The sequence below is a fragment of the Mirounga leonina genome, unplaced genomic scaffold, assembly GCF_011800145.1.
Source record: "Mirounga leonina isolate KUSES-001 unplaced genomic scaffold, KU_Mleo_1.0 Mir_91, whole genome shotgun sequence".
NCBI lineage: Eukaryota > Metazoa > Chordata > Mammalia > Carnivora > Phocidae > Mirounga > Mirounga leonina.
The window spans coordinates 47980503-47999034 of record NW_023270839.1 but is presented as its reverse complement, the minus strand read 5'-3'; the positions used below and the strand labels follow the sequence as shown (position 1 = coordinate 47999034).

At 49.6% G+C, this 18532-nt stretch overlaps 1 protein-coding gene across 1 annotated transcript; it reads left to right on the top strand.

The window, feature by feature from the left end:
- The first annotated feature begins 5651 nt into the window (after positions 1 to 5651).
- LOC118003748 (cytochrome P450 1A1) lies at positions 5652 to 12724 on the top strand. The gene is made up of 7 exons (XM_034994897.1): positions 5652 to 5728; positions 8934 to 9798; positions 10567 to 10693; positions 10782 to 10871; positions 11178 to 11301; positions 11447 to 11533; positions 11697 to 12724. Exons 2-7 carry the CDS (start codon positions 8953 to 8955, stop codon positions 11980 to 11982), a joined length of 1560 nt encoding a protein of 519 aa, XP_034850788.1. The 5' UTR covers positions 5652 to 5728; positions 8934 to 8952; the 3' UTR covers positions 11983 to 12724.
- The last annotated feature ends 5808 nt before the right edge of the window (positions 12725 to 18532 follow it).

The following is an 18532-nucleotide window of genomic DNA, read 5'->3' as shown; positions in this document are numbered from 1 at the left end:
CAGCTGTTCCCCACCTATCAAAATATGGAGGTCTCTCATCCCAATCCTGCAGAGCTCTCTGTGCTGAGGGCCACCCCAGAGCCTGCCCTCTGCCGATTATTGCGGGGGACCCGATTGTGGGCCCGTTGAGAGGAACCAGGAGGCTTTGAAATGGAAAGAAATTGAGGACTTCTGGTGACCATGGTTATGTGGTCAGCCATGTGGCCTCGCCCAGATGCTGGCCCTGGACAGAAGTGAAGGAGGCATAAGGTAGGATGCCTGATCTGGGCCAGGCTGAGATGAGCTTCTGAAGACAGGATGGTGCCCGATTGCCTGTCTTCTGGGAACAGAATGACTGACTCACTGAACAGGTGCTGAAAAAAGGATCCGGCGGGGGGAGGATCTATTCGGCTGACCACCTTGGACCTGGTGCCCTGCTCACAAAGACCCAGAATCTCACTAGGCCTCTGCTATTGAAAACTAGATGTGTTTTCCTATTTGGGAGTTTTGCATTTTCCATTCACTTATGTCACAAATATGCTTTTACCATCCACAATGTGCCAGTTTGCTATTGATGAAGCATTGATCAAAACAGACAAGAGGGCGTGCCTGGGTGGCTCAGTCGGTTAAGAGTCTCACTCTCGATTTTGGCTCGGGTCATGATCTCAGGGTTGTGGGATGGAGGCCCTGCATTGGGCTCTGCACTCAGCCCAGAGTCTGCTTATCTCTCTCCCTCTCCTCTGCTCCTCCCCCTGTTCATACTCTCTCTCTCAAATAAATAAATAAAATCTCTCTCTTCTCTCTCTCAGACTAAGAGAGAGAGAAGAGAGAGAGAGAGCACGCACAAGCAGGGGGAGTGGCAGGCAAAGGGAGAGAGAGAATCAGTCTCCCCACTGAGCAGGGAGCCCGATGCAGGGCTTGATCCCAGGACCCTGGGATCATGACCTGAGCTGAGGGCAGACGCTTAACTGACTGAGCCACCCAGGCACCCCTATAAATAAAATCTTAAAAGAAAAAAAAAAAAAAAAACAGACAAGAGTCCACACTCTGCTGGAGCTTACATTCTAGTCGAGGGACATAGACCATACACAGCATGATAAAATATACAGTATATTTGAAGTTTGGAAATATACAAATAAAACTCATGTTGAGAAGAGGGGTAGACTGGGAGTCAGGGTAAAATTTTACATAGGATGACTAAGGAAGGCATACTGGGAAGGTGATATATGAGGAAGTAAGACAGGAAGATTTGGGGAGAAAGTCTCCAGGGGGAGGAGAACAGCAAGTACAAAGGCCCTGAGGCAGAGTCTAGAACTCTGGCTCCTTGCTTCCTGGCCAGGACTCTACTGCCCACCACGATGTCTTGTCCCAGACTACCAGCAAAGCCTCAGGGGTCCAAAGGTGGACAGGCTGAGCCCCTGGGTCAGGGCCCCCCATCTCCCCATACTCCCGGACAGGTGCACTGGGGTTATGGGAGGCGTTGTACTTCTCATTGCCAACGCTGTGTCAGTGAACAGCCCACAAGACAAAGGAGCCTCGGGGCGCCTGGGTGGTTCAGTTGGTTAAGCGACTGCCTTCGGCTCAGGTCATGATCCTGGAGTCCCGGGATCGAGTCCTGCATCGGGCTCCCTGCTTGGCAGGGAGTCTGCTTCTCCCTCTGACCCTCCTCCCTCTCATGCTCTCTGTCTCTCATTCTCTCTGTCTCAAATAAATAAATAAAATCTTAAAAAAAAAAAAAAAAAAAAAGACAAAGGAGCCTCCAAATCACCAGGCAGAGAAGGAGGGAAGCAGGCAGGAGGTTAGAGGGCATTGGTGTGGAGCTCAACAGCCCGTCCTGGGTCAAAGTTCGCATGCCTTCGCGTGAGAAGATCTTTGGCTAGGATTCCCGAACCATCGATCCAGGAACATGGGGACAGCGGGGCAGTGAGGAGGGTAGAAGGCTCTGGGCTGAGGGTCTTGGCCCAACCAAGACTGTTTGGTCAGCACTGCTGAAGGCTGTGGGGGGTGGGGAGGGGGCTGGAGAGACAGTAAGATCCACAACAAAGCCCTCTCCCACGGTGGAGATGGAAAGCATGCCCCAAACAGCCTGTGCCAAATCTGGAAATGCTCCAGGAGCTGTGAGAAGGCTGAGACCCTGGGGTGGGGGCGGGTAAGGGACTCGGCGGGAGGGTAGACTAAGAAGAGTATAAGGGGGGCATTCCAGGCCTGGGTAGGAGGCATGGCAATGAAGAGCTGGATTTAATTGTTTTACCAATTATTAATATCTTGCAAAGGCTTGGCTTATCAATCTATTCCCCCAGGTTGGTGTTCGTTCCATGTTAGGGCATGGAGGAAGGAAGGAATGACAGGTTGGGTTGAGGTCATAACAAGGGTCCAGTGCCCTGAGAGTTACTATGGAGGAGTGCTGGAAACATAGATCAGGAGACACTGAACTAGCTGTGGGGAGGATTTGGGGTGAGGTAGGGGCTTCCCAGAGGAAGTGATGTTTTAGCTGAGATTTATTTATTTATTTAAAGATTTTATTTATTTATTTGAGAGAGAGATCACAAGCAGGGGGATAGGGGGATTGGGGAGAAAGAGGGCAGAGGGAGAGGGAGAAGCAGACTCCCCGTTGAGCAGGGAGCCTGATGCAAGGCTCCATCCCAGGACCCCAAAATCGGGACCTGAGTCAAGGCAAACCCTTAACTGACTGAGCCACTCAGGAGCCCTTTTTTATTTATTTTTTCAAAGATTTATTTATTGATTTATTTTAGGGAAAGAGAGAGAGGGAGAGAGAGAGCTGCCATGTGCAGTGGCGGAGGGGCAGAGGGAGAGAGCGAATCTCAAGCAGACTCCCCGTTCCATCTCATGACCCTGAGATCATGACCTGAGCCGAAAATCAAGAGTCGGACACTTTAACCGACTGAGCTACCCAGGTGCCCCTTAGATGAGATTTAAAATAGGGCAGATTAGAAGTAGGAGTGGTGGGGCTCCTTGCTCAATGGGGATTCTGCTTCTCCCGCTTCCTCTGCCCTTCCCCCTGCTTATGTGCTCTCTCTCTCTCTAATAAATAAAAAAAATTAAAAGTGTATACCTTAAAAAAAAAAAAAGAGGAAGTAGAGGTGGTCCAGCCTGGTAGGTTCTCTCAAAGATTCTGGTTTTCCTTCAGATGGGAACTACTGAAGGGGTATGGTTGTGACAGAATGAGATTTCCCATTTTTGAAAAGACCCCTCTGGATGCCACAGGCTTGAGAAGGAATTGGAGGGAGTGACAGGCAAGTGGGAACCAGGTTTGGAGGCTATTTTTACTCTAGGGAGTGATGATGGGGTCCTGGTGGAGGATGGGGAGGACGGGGAGGATAGGGCAGTGGGGCTGGACAGATGTCAGGGGGGAGTAACCTATCCTCCACACGGTCTGTTCTCAGCACAGGAGCCAGAGTGATCTTCTTCGCCTCACACCCCACAATGTGTCCATCTCACACACAGGAGATGTTTCTCAAGGGGGTGCTCTCTGTACCTGGGCAGGCGGTCACTTGAGGCTAGCAGAAATCCCTCACAAGACCACTGCCCATCTCCAGTGCACCTGGTACTGGCCCCTCCCTCCATCCCTCCCAAGGACCACCTTTAGGGGCCTTTGAACTTGCTGTTTCCTCTGCTTCCAGATACTTGTGCGCCTTGAGCCTTGATTCCACATTCTTGCCTCTGCTCAGTGTCATTTTCTCAGTGAGGCCTTCTCTGACTACCCTATTTTTTTAAAGTAGGTTCCACGCCCAAAGTGGGTCTTGAACTCACGACCTCGAGATCAAGAGTCGCTTGCTCCACCAACGGAGCCAGCCAGGCGCCCCTGACCACCCACCCTATTTTGAACTGCAATTTTCCCCAGGGTTTTCTACCCCTTCTCTCCTTTATTTTTCTCTAAAGCTCTTTTCACCCCCTGACATTCTCTATGCATTATCTGGCCCCGCCTCGCCCCGTCCCCAATGTAAGGTCCATGTGAGCAGGAGCAGTGTCAATTTTGTTCACTTGTATATCCATCGCCAGCATCCAGGACAGTGCCCGGCACATAGTAGGCGTTTGGTAAATATTTGTCCAATGTTTGAGTGGAGTGGTGAAAGGGAGGGATGAGGCTCTGTTTCTGGTTGGGCCGGCGGGTGGAAGTGTCATTCGCTGGGTCTGGGAGCACGGCGGGGAGGGCGGGTGATGTGGTTAGTTGGGGACGGGATCAGCAGGACAAGCAAATGCGCCCCCCCCCCCCGCGCGCGTTCTACAGCGGGAGGGCTCGGCAGGGGCAGGGGCAGCGTCGGAGGCAGGCAGCCAGGCGAGCCATGTGGCGCTGGGGCTGCGTGTCCTGCCACAGGCGTGGACCACAAATACCACACACGCAGGCTCCTGCTTGCCAGGCAAAAGCCTAGCTCCGCACGCAAACCTGGGCCCTTTGCACCGCCCGCCCCCTCAATCCAATCACTCACCCGCCCGGCTTCCCCGTTCCTCTCCCTCCCCCCTCACCTCCAGGCTCGCCTAGAGTCCGGCTCTTTAAAGGCCCCGCCCCCGACTCCCCTCCCCCTTCGCGTGACTGTGCAGGGACCCGAGGTGGGGAGTCGGGCAGCTGGGTGGCTGCGCCCGCCTCCGAGCCCTTCTCACGCAACTCCCGGGCACCGCGCCCCCGGCCAGGTGGGGCGGGGACGGGCCGCGTGACCTCTGCCCCCTGGAGGGGTGTACCAGACACTTGCACGCTAGCCCGGGGGGCTTCTGCGCCGGGCGCCCCCTCCCCTGCCCGGCCGGAGGGTCCCCCTCTCCTCGGCCACGGGGAGCTAGCCGCACAGCCCCACTCGCCGCAGCACAGCCCCACTCGCCGCCCCATTTCTCCGCCCCGCCAATGAGCTAGCAGCCCCGGGAGTCAAGAGGGAACCTCGAGGGCTTGTGGGTGCCAGCTGGAGGTACCCCGGGTTTGCAGCATTCCAAAGTGGCCCTAGAGCTAGTGAGGGCCAGTGAGCGCTCAGCGAGACTGCGCGTTTCCATCCATTCGCGTCTGTCTGTCGGGGAGCTCAGACATCGGCTAGTCACCCGGGCTCTGGGGGCTCTTGGGGAACGAAGCCAGCCCTTCGGCGCCTCTGGCCTTCCGGCCCCCGTGACCTCGGGGCTGGGGTCGCCGTGCTTCTCACGCGAGCCCGGACTCGGTAACCCGGGGGAAAGAGGTCATCACACGGCAGCCCCGCCCCGCCTGCCAGGCCACTGTCAACTAGTAGCAGGGGGGAGGCATTTGCAAGCCCAGTGTTCCAGTGGATGCAAAAATTAGGCTGAGGGGTTCCCCGCACCCGGGGATGGAGGGCTTCCCATACCGGGTCTTCGGGCTGCCTTGAGACTTCTCCCTCAAATCCCCACCTCAGTTGGGGTCTGCGCTGTCCATGGGGACCTTGGAACTGGGGTCTCAGGTGTCTCCAGCCCTCACCCATTTATGTGCTTGGATGAGGAGTCCCTATAGTGGGTTCTGACCTGTCCCTCTGAGTTCCCCCAACCCTGTCTTCTTCCCCACTTCCCAACCCCCTTCCCTCCCTTTTCCCTCTTTCCTAGAACCATCCCCCGCCCCACTTTAGCCCGCCCCTCCCTCTCTCCTAGCTCCAGGGGGCGTGGCCAAGCGCACAAGCTGTTTATAAAGGTGGAAGTGCTTTCACCCTCAAGGTTCCTAGGAGCCTTCCCTGATCTTCTTTGGGGCCTCTGGCTTAAGAGACCACTCCTCCCAGCTCACTTCAGCACCTCCTCACAGCCACAGGTGAGTGCTGGGGACTTCTAGCTTGCCCTTTCTCTCCCAACAGAAAGAAAATTTTGATGCCTCCTAGGTTTTCCTAGGTGGCCACTGGTCTGGCACCTCAAAAAAGGAGGCTAAGAGTGTCCTTAGTGACAAGGGACTCTGGCTCCATAGGGGGAAGACTGAGGCCAGGGCAAGGGCAGGAATTACCCAAGGTCCCACAGGTAGTGCCAGAATTCTAGATTTTACATGGCCCCCCTTCAAGGACTCCAGGATTCAGGCTCCGGTTCCATTCCCACTGACTCTCTGAATGCCCTGGGGCTTCCCCCTCAGGGTCACCTGGGAGGCTGGAATAAGGACACCACTGTGGGAAGCTAGGATGATGTGCAGCCCCTTGTCCAAGCTGTGTGAGGAGGGCAGCTTCTCCCTGGGTGGGCAGGATGGATGGAGGGGGCAGGTTGAGTTCTTATCGGTTGTACCTTGCCTTATCTAAAAGCTACCCCTGGCTGTCTCGACCCTCCCAAGGCCTGGCTTGTCAGAGCCAAGATGTGCTGGCCAGGACAAGAGATGCTGATCTGAATGGGAGTCCTGGGCACTGTCCTGGGCCCTTCCCTATCCCATTGACTGCCTTCTCTGTCCTGTACTAGGGGGCAATCTGTGTGAGAGACTGCCAGCTGCAGAGCTGGACTATCAGTCCCTGAAGACTCACCAGTCACATCTTTCTTGGCCTCTTACCGTCTCGCTAAGGCTGGAGGTCCTCGGGGCACCCAGTGTGCAGAAGGGAAACCAAGGCACCCCAAGACCTGTCCCTAGTTCACTCAGGGAGTCAGGGCTTGAGGGACCCAGCTCCTCCAGGAGGCCTCCCTAGATCGATGGCTATATACTTACAGTAGGAGCCAGACAATCTCCCCATGTTGGCAGGTTCTCCTGTGGGGAAACCAGGATTCAGAAGGAGAGGTTCCCCAGGTCAGATCTGGGTTTTCTCTTCTCTGAGATCTAGCTGGGCCCCCTGAATCAGAGATCATATGCCCCAGACCCCCACCCCAAATGATATAACTGGAGCCCAGAAAAGCAAAACGACAAGTCCAAAGCCATGCCACTGAGCCTGGAACACTGGAGCTCCTCATCTCCAGTCCAGGGCACCTGGCAGGTGCCCCAGTCAGAGGCCAATGTCTTGAGGAGAATAGTCCATGAATTTGCACACCCTTTCTAGAACAAGCCTTGAGAGAAAGTATTGTCTCCACTTCTGTTAAATTTAGATTGATTCCTAATTTCCCTAATTCCAGTCTAGTATTTTCTTGCAGCCCTTAACTCGTGAGAGTCTTCCATTTATTCTCTGTTCTCCGGTGACTGGGAAATGGGGGAGGCCCAGACAGTTCATTCATTGAGAACTGAGCCCAGTGAAAACCCTGGCCTGGATTTCTGTGACCCAGAGCCTCAATGTAGCTTGTCTCCAGCTGCTTTTAAACCGTGGGTCAGTTGAACTCAGAGAGCCTCATGAGGCAGAGTAGTGTGGCTTAGGCAGTGGCCTTCAGGTCCCCTGTCCCTTCCCTGCCCTGTCCCAGGGTCTGGGGTGGCAGGATTCCCTAGACCCTGGGATGGAGCAGAAGAAAACTGAGAGTTCTGGGAGAGAATCTGACCACTCTTCAAAGGGAGGTACCTGTGACAGGAGCTGTGAACTTTCCAGGGAACTTGCCCTAAGAGGTCTGAGTCCAGGCTCTGTCACTGAGTGCTGGGTGACTTTAGGCAAGTCAATGGCCCCTCTGGAGGTCAATTTCCCCAAATGTGAAATGAGGCAAAAGGAGCGCATGATCCCTAGTTCTGATGGCAGTGTTTCCCCAAGTGTGGTGGTTAGTACTCAAGGGGATTGGGGGTGACACATGTCAGTTATGTGTTTAATATACATTAGCGGGGGAAAAAGTCAAACCTGTACTTGGACGCAGATATTTTTGTTTGGGATGATGCTAAGTGGGTAGATTTAAAGTTGATTTTAGAAAAGCATAAAATAAGGGTGCTTGGGTGGCTCAGTCGTTAAGTGTCTGCCTTCGGCTCAGGTCCTGGGATCGAGCCCCACATCGGGCTCCCTGCTCGGCGGGAAGCCTGCTTCTCCCTCTCCCACTCCCCGTGCTTGTGTTCCTGCTCTCACTATCTCTCTCTCTGTCAAATAAATAAATAAAATCTTTAAAAATAAATAAATAAATAAAAGAAAAGCATAAAATAAATAACAGTAGAGGTGCTATATGGGAATCACAGACTGATGTGTGGAAAACCCTGTTTTATTTTATTTTATTTTATATTTTATTATTTTATTTTATTTTATTTTATTTTTATTGTAAGGGGGCTCCACGCTGGGCTTGAACTCATGACGCTGAGATCAAGACCTGAGCTGAGATCAAGAGTCGGATGCTTAACCAACTGAGCCACCTAGGTGCACCAAGGAAAACCCTGTTTTATTTTATTTTATTTTTTTAAATTTTTTATTTATTTGCGAGAGAGAGAATGAGAGACAGAGAGCATGAGAGGGAGGAGGGTCAGAGGGAGAAGCAGACTCCCCGCCGAGCAGGGAGCCCGATGCGGGACTCGATCCCGGGACTCCAGGATCATGACCTGAGCCGAAGGCAGTCGCTTAACCAACTGAGCCACCCAGGCACCCAAGGAAAACCCTGTTTTAGATTGGTGCAGGATTGTTCTGGAATTGGGCACTTTGGGTTGGGAGTATGGATCCAACACTTCCTGACTGTGTGAACTTGTGCAAGTTACTTAACCTCTCTGAGCCTCTCTGTGGACAGGACTGAATGAATGGCTATGAAATTATTTTATTTTATTTCATTTTATTTATTTATTTGACAGAGAGAGCGAGAGAGCACAAGCAGAGGAAACAGTAGAGGGAGAGGGAGAGGCAGGCAGAGGGAGAGCGAGAAGCAGACTCCCCACTGAGCAGGGAGCCCAATGGAGGGCTCAATCCCAGGACCCTGGGATCATGACCTGAGCCGAAGGCAGACACTTAACCGTCTGAGCCACCCAGGTGCCCTGGCTATGAAATTCTTGGTACACGGTGGCAGCTCAACAAACAGCTTCTCCCGTCTCCTCCTCCCCTTCATGTCCAGTTAGCTGTTCTGGATAGGAAAATTTCTCCTTTCTTTGACCAGCATGCTGACACTTTAGGACATTGGTTCCTCATATCCCCCCATCTGATATCTTGGTCTTTTCTTCCCACCCCATCTCTCAGCAGCCATCTTGAGAACTCTATGCTGATGATGTTCTCTGCGTCCAGATTGTCCATCCCCATCTCGGCCACAGAGCTTCTCCTGGCCTCTGCCGTCTTCTGCCTGGTGCTCTGGGTGGTCAGGGCCTGGCAGCCTCGGGTTCCCAAAGGCCTGAAGAGTCCCCCGGGGCCCTGGGGCTGGCCCCTGCTGGGGAACGTGCTGACCTTGGGGAAGAACCCACATCTGGCGCTGTCCAGGCTGAGCCAGCGTTATGGGGACGTGCTGCAAATCCACATTGGCTCCACACCCGTGCTGGTGCTCAGCGGCCTGGACACTGTCCAGCAGGCCCTAGTGAGGCAGGGTGAGGATTTCAAGGGCCGGCCCGACCTCTACAGCTTCACTCTGATTACCAATGGCCAAAGCATGTCCTTCAGCCCAGACTCTGGACCAGTGTGGGCTGCCCGCAGGCGCCTGGCCCAGAGCGCCCTGAAGAGTTTCTCCATTGCCTCCGACCCGGGTTCCTTGTCTTCCTGCTACCTGGAAGAGCATGTGAGCAAGGAGGCCGAGGCCCTCCTCAGCAGGCTGCAGGAACAGATGGCAGAGGTTGGGCACTTTGACCCCTACAGATATGTAGTGGTGTCAGTGGCCAATGTCGTCTGTGCCATGTGCTTTGGCAAGCGCTATGACCACGACGACCAAGAGCTGCTTAGCTTAATCAACCTGAATAATGAGTTCGGAGAGGCGGTTGCCTCTGGGAACCCTGTGGACTTCTTCCCCATCCTCCGATACCTGCCCAACCCTGCCCTGGATTTCTTCAAGGACCTGAATAAGAGGTTCTACAGCTTCATGCAAAAGCTGGTCAAGGAACACTACAAAACATTTGAGAAGGTACCGGCTGGGGAGAGGCAGGTGGGTGGTGGGAAGCAGTAGGGTTGGGGCCAGAAGGTCAGAGATAATTGGAGAAGTAGGGGATTTGGCAGGCTCTCAGGGCCTTCACCCTGAGATTTTGAGGTGAGTGGTTGAGTGGACTCCATCCTTGGCAGGGAAATAGAACTTTTCCCTGATTAGCCTTTCAAACCTTCCATCAGACAGCAATATATATATATATTTTTAAATAGAATTGTCTTTTTTTTTTTTTAAGATTTTATTTATTTATTTATTTGAGAGAGAGAATGAGAGCACATGAGAGGGGGGAGGGTCAGAGGGAGAAGCAGACTCCCTGCCGAGCAGGGAGCCTGATGCAGGACTCGATCCAGGGACTCCAGGATCATGACCTGAGCCGAAGGCAGTCGCTTAACCAACTGAGCCACCCAGGCGCCCCAGACAGCAATATTTACTGAATACCCAGTCTGTGCAGGACCCAAGGCCAGTGGTTGTGGGAAACAGGAAGAATTAAAAAGTTGGTCTCCTGGCCTCATGGGAGAAAGAAAGGTAAAGAGCATGTCTAGATGACCCCTCTCTCTCAGGTGTCCCTTGAGTTGGGGCTGCCAGTATTCCAAGGCAGGAGAGAGCCTTAAAGAGGCACGAGAAGCTGGGATGGCAGCCTTGAGGTAGAGGGGTCACCTCTTGAATGAAGGTTTGCGACGGTGAGGAACCAGGATGGAGAGGTTGGTCTGGGCTTGGGGTCTTGTTCACCTGTGGGCCTTCCCTACCCAGGGCCACATTCGGGATATCACAGACAGCCTGATCAAGCATTGTCAGGACAAGAGGCTGGATGAGAATGCCAACATTCAGCTGTCTGACGAGAAGATAGTTAATGTTGTCTTGGACCTCTTTGGAGCTGGTATGAGCTACCCCGTCGTGCCTTTCCTGTGCCCGACTGCCCCGGCCTGCCAATTGCTTAATCTTTCCCTTTGTTCTCCCCTGGTCAGGATTTGACACCGTCACAACTGCCATCTCCTGGAGCCTCCTGTACCTGGTGACAAGCCCCAGTGTACAAAAAAAGATCCAGGAGGAGTTGGGTAGGTGGTGGCTTCCTTTAATGTGCTCAGGGCAGAGGGCCTGGCCAAGTTCTGGGCAGCCCCTTCATCCACATGGTCCTTTTTTATTTTATTTTATTTTAAAGATTTTATTGCGAGAGAGTGAGCGAGAGGAGAGCACAAGCTGGGGGAGGGGTGGGAGAAGGAGGAGCAGATTCCCACTGAGCAGGGGGCCCAGTGCAGGGCTGGTCTCGATCCCAAGACCCTGAGATCATAACCTGAGCGGAAGGTAGACGCTTAACCCACTGAGCCACCCAGGTGCCCCACATGGTCCTTTATGCTCTGCAGACACGGTGATTGGCAGGGCCCGGCAGCCCCGGCTCTCTGACAGGCCCCAGTTGCCCTACCTGGAGGCATTCATCCTGGAGACCTTCCGACACGCTTCCTTCGTCCCCTTCACCATCCCTCATAGGTGAGGCCCCATGGATCAACTGCTGTCTGATACTCGGCCTTCCTCCAGTCCATGTACCTGATCAGGGCCGGAGGGAGGGACAGGTATGGGAGGCACGGGGATGTCCTTGTGGTCCTGAGCTTGACTGGGCTTCTTTCTTCCCCAGTACCACCAAAGACACAAGTCTGAGTGGCTTTTACATCCCCAAGGGACGTTGTGTCTTTGTGAACCAGTGGCAGATCAACCATGACCAGTAAGTTGAGAGGAGGCAAGGGCAACTCTGCCCTCTCCCAAGCTCCAGACCCTGCTGTCCCTGGGCCACTTGCCCACCCCCTACTCTTTGGGGCTGCGGTTCAACCCACTTGATGCTTCTGAGCCCCCAGGCTACCACTTCGGCTGTTTCTCTCTGATTACAGGAAGCTATGGGGTGACCCATCTGAGTTCCGACCAGAACGATTTCTCACTCTTGATGGCACCATCAACAAGGCACTGAGTGAGAAGGTGATTCTCTTTGGAATGGGCAAGCGGAAGTGCATCGGTGAGACCATTGCCCGCCTGGAGGTCTTTCTCTTCCTGGCCATCCTGCTGCAGCAGGTGGAATTCAGTGTGCCCCAGGGCACGAAGGTGGATATGACCCCCATTTACGGGCTGACCATGAAGCATGCCCGCTGTGAGCACGTCCAAGTGTGGGTACGCGCTTAGGAGACTGAGAGCCCTGCAGCCTAGCCTCTTGTCTACCTGGCCTATCTGGGCAGCCAGGCCAATGGGCTGGCCCAGGGTCAGGGAGGTATTCTAAGCTTCAGCCTGAAACCCACAGATATTGGTCTGGCTGGGTTTTGCTGTCTGGGCTGCAGGCAAGCCTGAAGGATCGTGCTTGCCCCCCACCCTGGACTTGCTCCTCTGCATACTGACCACGGACAGTGAACACAGCAGGGGCCACAAAGGAGCAGATGGGGCCTTCTGGAGTTGTGCTTGAGCCAGGAGGCTTGGTTGGGTTAGGAAGTCCTAAGCCCCAGGAAACCTCGAGGGAATGCTCTAGAAGCCCCTAAGCCCAGGGGCTGGCTGGTTTTCTGTGGGGGCTGACTGGCTTGAGAAACATTTAGAGCAGGCCACACCAGGGCCTGTCCAATTTCTTTGACACTTAGGAGCTGGCATGAGTAAAGGGAAGAGGCAGCTTAGGATACTACCGAGCGATCTGACCACATGGTTCTGGGACACTGTGATGCCTTTTTCTGCTCTCCCTGCAGGCAGGAACAGGGCTGCCTCGGCCTTGGAAGGCCCCTGTTCCTGTCCAGGAGGGGCTGAGGACTTGTGCCTAAGAGGAGTAGAGAGCAGAGGGAATGTCCAGATTTCAGGCACCAGAGACCAGGTCTCTATGCCCTATATAAAAATGCCTTTTAAAAATGTTTGTACACAGGGCGCCTGGGTGGCTCAGTTGGTTAAGCAACTGCCTTCGGCTCAGGTCATGATCCTGGAGTCCCGGGATCGAGTCCCGCGTCGGGCTCCCTGCTCGGCAGGGAGTCTGCTTCTCCCTCTGACCCTCCTCCCTCTCATGCTCTCTGTCTCTCATTCTCTCTCTCTCTCAAATAAATAAATAAAATCTTAAAAAAAAAAAATGTACACAAGAAGCTTTTTTTCCACTTGCACTGTACTGGCATGTCTGCATTTATCATATATAAGAGCTTAAGAACAATTTATTGAGTGCAATAGAAAAATTCTAACCCAAATATCCAGAAATGTGTAAGAAACCTTTACCTAAGCTAAATAAAGATATTATCCAGAAGTCCTACTGTGGAAATTTTTTGACTTTTTTTTAAAAGATTTTATTTATTTATTTATTTATTTATTTATTTATTTATTGCACAAGCAGGGGGTGGAGTAGAGTGACAGGGAGAAGCAGGTTCCCCACTTAGCAGGGAGCCTGACGTGGGGCTCAATTCCAGGACCCTGAGATTGTGACCTGAGCCGAGGGCAGCTGCTTAACTGACTGAGCCACCCAGGCGCCCCAGTTTTTGGCTCTTGAATGAATCCATCACTCCTCTACCTGCCCAGTCTGAGCCCAGTCTCCTGTTGGGTTCAACTATGGGAGGAAGAAGAGGAAGAGGAGGCAGTGAAGAGGTGAAGGCATGGCTCTCAGAAGCTCGCCATCCAGCTGAGGCACAAGACTACCACTTTACTGCCTTCCCCTAATTGATCACACATTGATGAAGTGCATTCTCTAGACCAGGCACTGGGGGCTATAAAGCAAATAAAACATGGTCTCTGCCTTCAAAAGCCTCCCAAATTGGTTGGAGGAACCAACTCATAAACACATCATCCACTTCCTTGTGATGAGAGCTCTACCAGACAGATGCATGCAGGAAAGCGAGGCCCAGAGCCAGAGCTGGAGGACGGGGTGCAAGGGGATGCTGCAGATCTTGGAGACAGCTATGCAGATGCCTTCTCAAAAATGAGAAGCGGGGAGTGCCTGGGTGGCTCAGTCTGTTGGGCCTCTGACTCTTGATTTCGGCTCAAGTCTTGATCTCAGGGTCGTGAGATCGAGCCCTGCCTCATGCTCTGTGCTCAGCGGGGTGTCTGCTTGAGATTCTCTCTCCCTCTCCTTCTGCCCCTCCCCTCCACCCACGTGTTCTCTTTCTCTGTCTAAAATAAATAAATATATCTTAAAAAAAATGAACAATAATAAACGGCAATGTCTAGGAATACACACTTGGTGACGAATCTTATAGTAAGAATAAGGAAATGATTACTATCAGGATATGGGCAGTGGTTACTCTGGTGGGGAGGGAGTGTATTAGAATTGAAATAGGACATGTAGAGGGCTTCCAGGATGACCGATAAAGTTCCATTTCTTAACTTGGGTATGTTTCAAAGATACTTTATCTATAAAAATAAGAAAAAACACAATTAACTTGAACTGCTCTTTGTTTTTTAGAAATGTAATAAATATATATGGTCAATGCCCTTCAACGAAAGACCACCAAGAACACACCTGTAGTGAAGCAAGCTGGGTTTATTATTCATTGCAGTGAGGGAGAACGCACACCATAGGAAACTGTGGGGTGTCTCAATAAGAGGAATGTTAGAACTTCTTACACAGTTTGGGCTTTGGGTGAGTTATTTAGGGGGGTTTAGCTCTAGATTGGATGCTGTTAGAAAGTGGAGACAATTCTATGATTGGGTATTTTGTGGGTAGCACTGTGACCTAACTGTGACCTATGCTTAGACAAAATTATGAAGCGGCCTTGTTTTTTTTTTCCATTTTTAAAAATTTTGGTAAAATACATATAAATGAAATGTACCACCTTAACCATGTTTAAGTGTACAGCTCAGTGATATTAAATACATTCATAATGCTTGCAATCATCCCCATCATCCATCCCCACAACACTTGTCATCTTGTAACTCTAGAACTCTACCCATTAAACAAAACTCCCTATTTTCTCCTTCCTGCGGCCATTCTACTTCTGTCTCTACAAAAAGTGACCTTGTTTGTTTCATTTTATCATGTTCTCAGAATAACCTTGTATGAGGTTGGTGTTCTGTAAGAAAAGAGCCAGAGATGGGGCGCCTGGGTGGCTCAGTCGGTTAGGCGACTGCCTTCGGCTCAGGTCATGATCCCGGGGTCCTGGGATCAGGTCCCACATTGGGCTCCCTGCTCTGCGGGGAGCCTGCTTCTCCCTCTCCCCCTCCCCCTGCTGGTGTTCCCTCTCTCGCTGTGTCTCTCTCTGTCGAGTGAATGGATAAAATCTTTAAAAAAAAAAAAGAAAAAAGAAAAGAGCCAGAGAAGAGGGGAACAAAGGAGACTGTGAACATTAGACCAACCTGTGATAATAGTGAGGTCTAGCTGTGATCAGTACACTATTTCCAGCTATCGGGGGCTGTTCTTTCTCGGTCCTCCTTTTGGGTCAAGTGCAGACAAAGTTAGGTCTTAGGACATTCATCCATTATTATATCCAGATTTTCATCATTGCCAGGGTTTTGCAGATTAAAATAAATTTGCTGATTAAGAAGAACATCTACTGAATGTCATCTATAATTGACCCAGGATTCATCTTTCTTCTGTTGTAGGATGAGTTATTGGACCATCTGACGTGACAATGGCTGTCCTCCCAATAGTGTCCTAGTAGTTCTTAGGATTCTAGATAGGCTATATAGGCCAATTGTAACATAGGCAATTATCAGAATCAAAATGACTATTAGTCTTTTGATACGTCTGGAAGCCAAGGTCCTAGATTATTAAATCCAGGCAATCAAAACGTGCCCCCAAATCAAGTAGGCCTATTTTAGAGAGTCATTTTCTTTTTTGCCTTATAGTATTTACACAGATGCTGCAAGTAGTGTTTGCTATAATCCAAATTTCCCCTTGATTGATTACAAGGAAATCATGGCTATACAATTATCTCTGACAACTCTAGTTAATGAATTTAGACTAGTTTGTTTAGAACAGAAGTGTGGTAATATATGACATGATAGGTCAGCGACAAGCTTTGAACTTTTTCTACTTGTACTAGTCCTATTGTTGTAGTTGGCGGAGGGCACACGAAGAGGGAATCATTTATCCCTTCTGGAAGGTCTCCTGAATAATCTATGCTTGCCTCATTTTGGGGGCTTCTGAGTGTCTTTTAAGGGAAGCATGTATACTTTAGTGCCTGTAAAAATACAGGCACATGAAAAGATGCTCAACCTCACTCATCATCAGAGAAATGCATATCAAAACCACGATATATCACCTCACACCTGTCAGAATGGCTATTACAAAAAGACAAGAAATAACAAGTGTTGGCAAGGATGTGGAAAAAAAGAAACCCTCATGCACTGTTGGTGGGAATGTAACTTGGTACAACTACTATGGAAAACAGTATGAAGTTTCCTCAAAAAATTGAAAATAGAAATTACCATAGGATCTAGTAATCCCACTCCAGGTATTTATTTGAAGAAAACAAAAACACTAACTCAAATATACATTCCCATGTTTGTTGCAGCATTACTTAACAATTGCCAAGATATGGGGGTACCTGGGTGGCTCAGTCAGTTAGGCGTCTGCCTTTGGATTCTGTCGTGAACTCAGGGTCCTGGGATGGAGCCTTGCATTGGGCTCCCTGCTCAGCAGGAAGCCTGCTTCTCCCTCTCCCTCTGCCCCTCCCCACTGCTCATGCTCACACACACACTCTCTCTCAAATGAATAGATAAAACCTTAAAAAAGAATAGCCAAAGATATGGAAGCAACCTAAGTGTCCATTGATAGATGAATGGTTAAAGATGTGTGTGTGGGGGGCACCCGGGTGGCTCAGTCGTTAAGCGTCTGCCTTCAGCTCAGGACATGATCCCAGGGTCCTGGGATCAAGCCCCACATCGGGCTCCCTGCTCCACAGGAAGCCTGCTTCTCCCTCTCCCACTCCCCCTGCTTGTGTTCCCTCTCTCGCTGTGTCTCTCTCTGTCAAAGAAATAAATAAAATCTTAAAAAAAAAAAAAAGATGTGTGTGTGTATACACAATGGAATACTACTTATCCATAAAATAAATGAAATCTTGCCACTTGTGATGACATGGATGGACCTTGAGGGCATTATGCTAAGTGAAATAAGTCAGATAGTGAAAGAGGAGTACTGCATGATTTCACTTACCAGCAGGATCTAAAAATCAAAGCAAACAAATGAAACAAAATTCAGACTCAGAGAGAGAGAACAGAGCTGTGGTTGTGAGAGAGGAAGGGGATTAGGGGTGTGAAATGGTGAAGGGGATCAAGAGGTACATACTTCCAGTTATAAAATAAATAAGTCATGGGATGTAAGGTACAGCAGAGGGAATATAGTCAATAACATTGTATTGACTTTGTATGGTGGCAGAAGATAACTAGACTTATCATGGTGACCGGTTTGTAATGTATACAAATGTTGAATCTCTGTGTTATAAACATGAAACTAATAGAATATTGTGTGTCAATTATACTTAAAAAAACAAAAAAACAAAAAAAAAGAAATACTATGTATTGCTGTGAAAATGTAAAATGATGTTGCTACTTGGGAAAATAGCTCCTTAAAAGGTTAAACCCAGAGTCACCATATAACCCAATAATTTCATTGTTAGGTATATACCCAAGAGAACTGAAACATATATCCACACAAAAATTTGTACATGGGTGTTCATAACAGTGTTATTCATAATAACCAAAAAAGAATAAATCAAATATTCATCACCTGATGAATGGATAAATAAAATGTGGTATATCCATACAACGGAATACTTTTTCTCTCTCTCTCATGTAAATAAATAAAATCTTAAAAAAAAAAAGCTAGTTTCAAAAAATAAATAAATAAATAAATTTAAAAAGTAAAAGCTAGTTTCATTAATCTTTTCTATTATTTTTCTGGTCTTTGTTTTGTTTATTTCTGGTCCGATCTTTGTTATTTAATTCTGCTAACTTTGGCCTTAGTTCCTTCTTTTTCTAGTTCCTTGGGGGTATAAAATTAAGTAGTTTATTTGAAATCTTTCTTTTTTCTTAATGTAAGCATTTATTGCTGCGAACTTCCGTCTTTGAACCGCGTTTGCAACATCACATAGGTTTTGGTGTACTGTGTTCCATTTTTATTTGCTTCGGGGTATTTCTTGATTTCCCTTTGGATGTCTTCTTCGACCCACGAGTTGTTCAGGAGTGTGTTGTTTAATTTCTACATATTTGTTCATTTTTCCTTCTTTCCTCCTTTCAGTTATTTCTAGTTTTATACCAATGTGGCTGGAAAAGATACTTGGTATTATTTCAATATCCATAAATTTGCCATGACTTGTTTTGTGACCTATCATATGATCCATCCTGGAGAATGTTCCTTGTGCACTTGAATAAAATGTGTATTCTGCTACTACTGGATGGAATCTTCCATATATGTGTGGTAGGTCTATTTGGTATAAAGTATGGTTCAAGTCCAATGTTTCCTTGTTGATTTTCTCTCTGGATGGTCTATCCATTGTTGAAAGTGGAATATTGAAATCATCTACTATTATTACATTGCTGTCTACTTTTCCCTTCAGATCTGTTAGTATTTACTTAATATATATTAGGTGCTCTGATGTTGGGTGCAATATAGATATATATATTTCTTTTTTTTTTAAAGATTTTATTTATTTATTTGAGAGAGAGAGAGAGTGAGAGAGAGAGCCCAAGAGGGGGTAGGGTCAGAGGGGAAGCAGACTCCCTGCTGAGCAGGGAGCCCGATGTGGGACTCGATCCCAGGACTCCAGGATCATGACCTGAGCCG

What these genes read in the sequence shown, in the direction of transcription:
- LOC118003748 (XM_034994897.1), top strand. Translation starts at nt 8,953, where the DNA reads ATGCTGATGATGTTCTCTGCGTCCAGATTGTCCATCCCCATCTCGGCC. An exon ending in AAAGATCCAGGAGGAGTTGG is followed by an intron (nt 10,872 to 11,177) that starts GTAGGTGGTGGC and finishes TATGCTCTGCAG; the next exon opens with ACACGGTGATTGGCAGGGCC. An exon ending in CCCTTCACCATCCCTCATAG is followed by an intron (nt 11,302 to 11,446) that starts GTGAGGCCCCAT and finishes TTTCTTCCCCAG; the next exon opens with TACCACCAAAGACACAAGTC.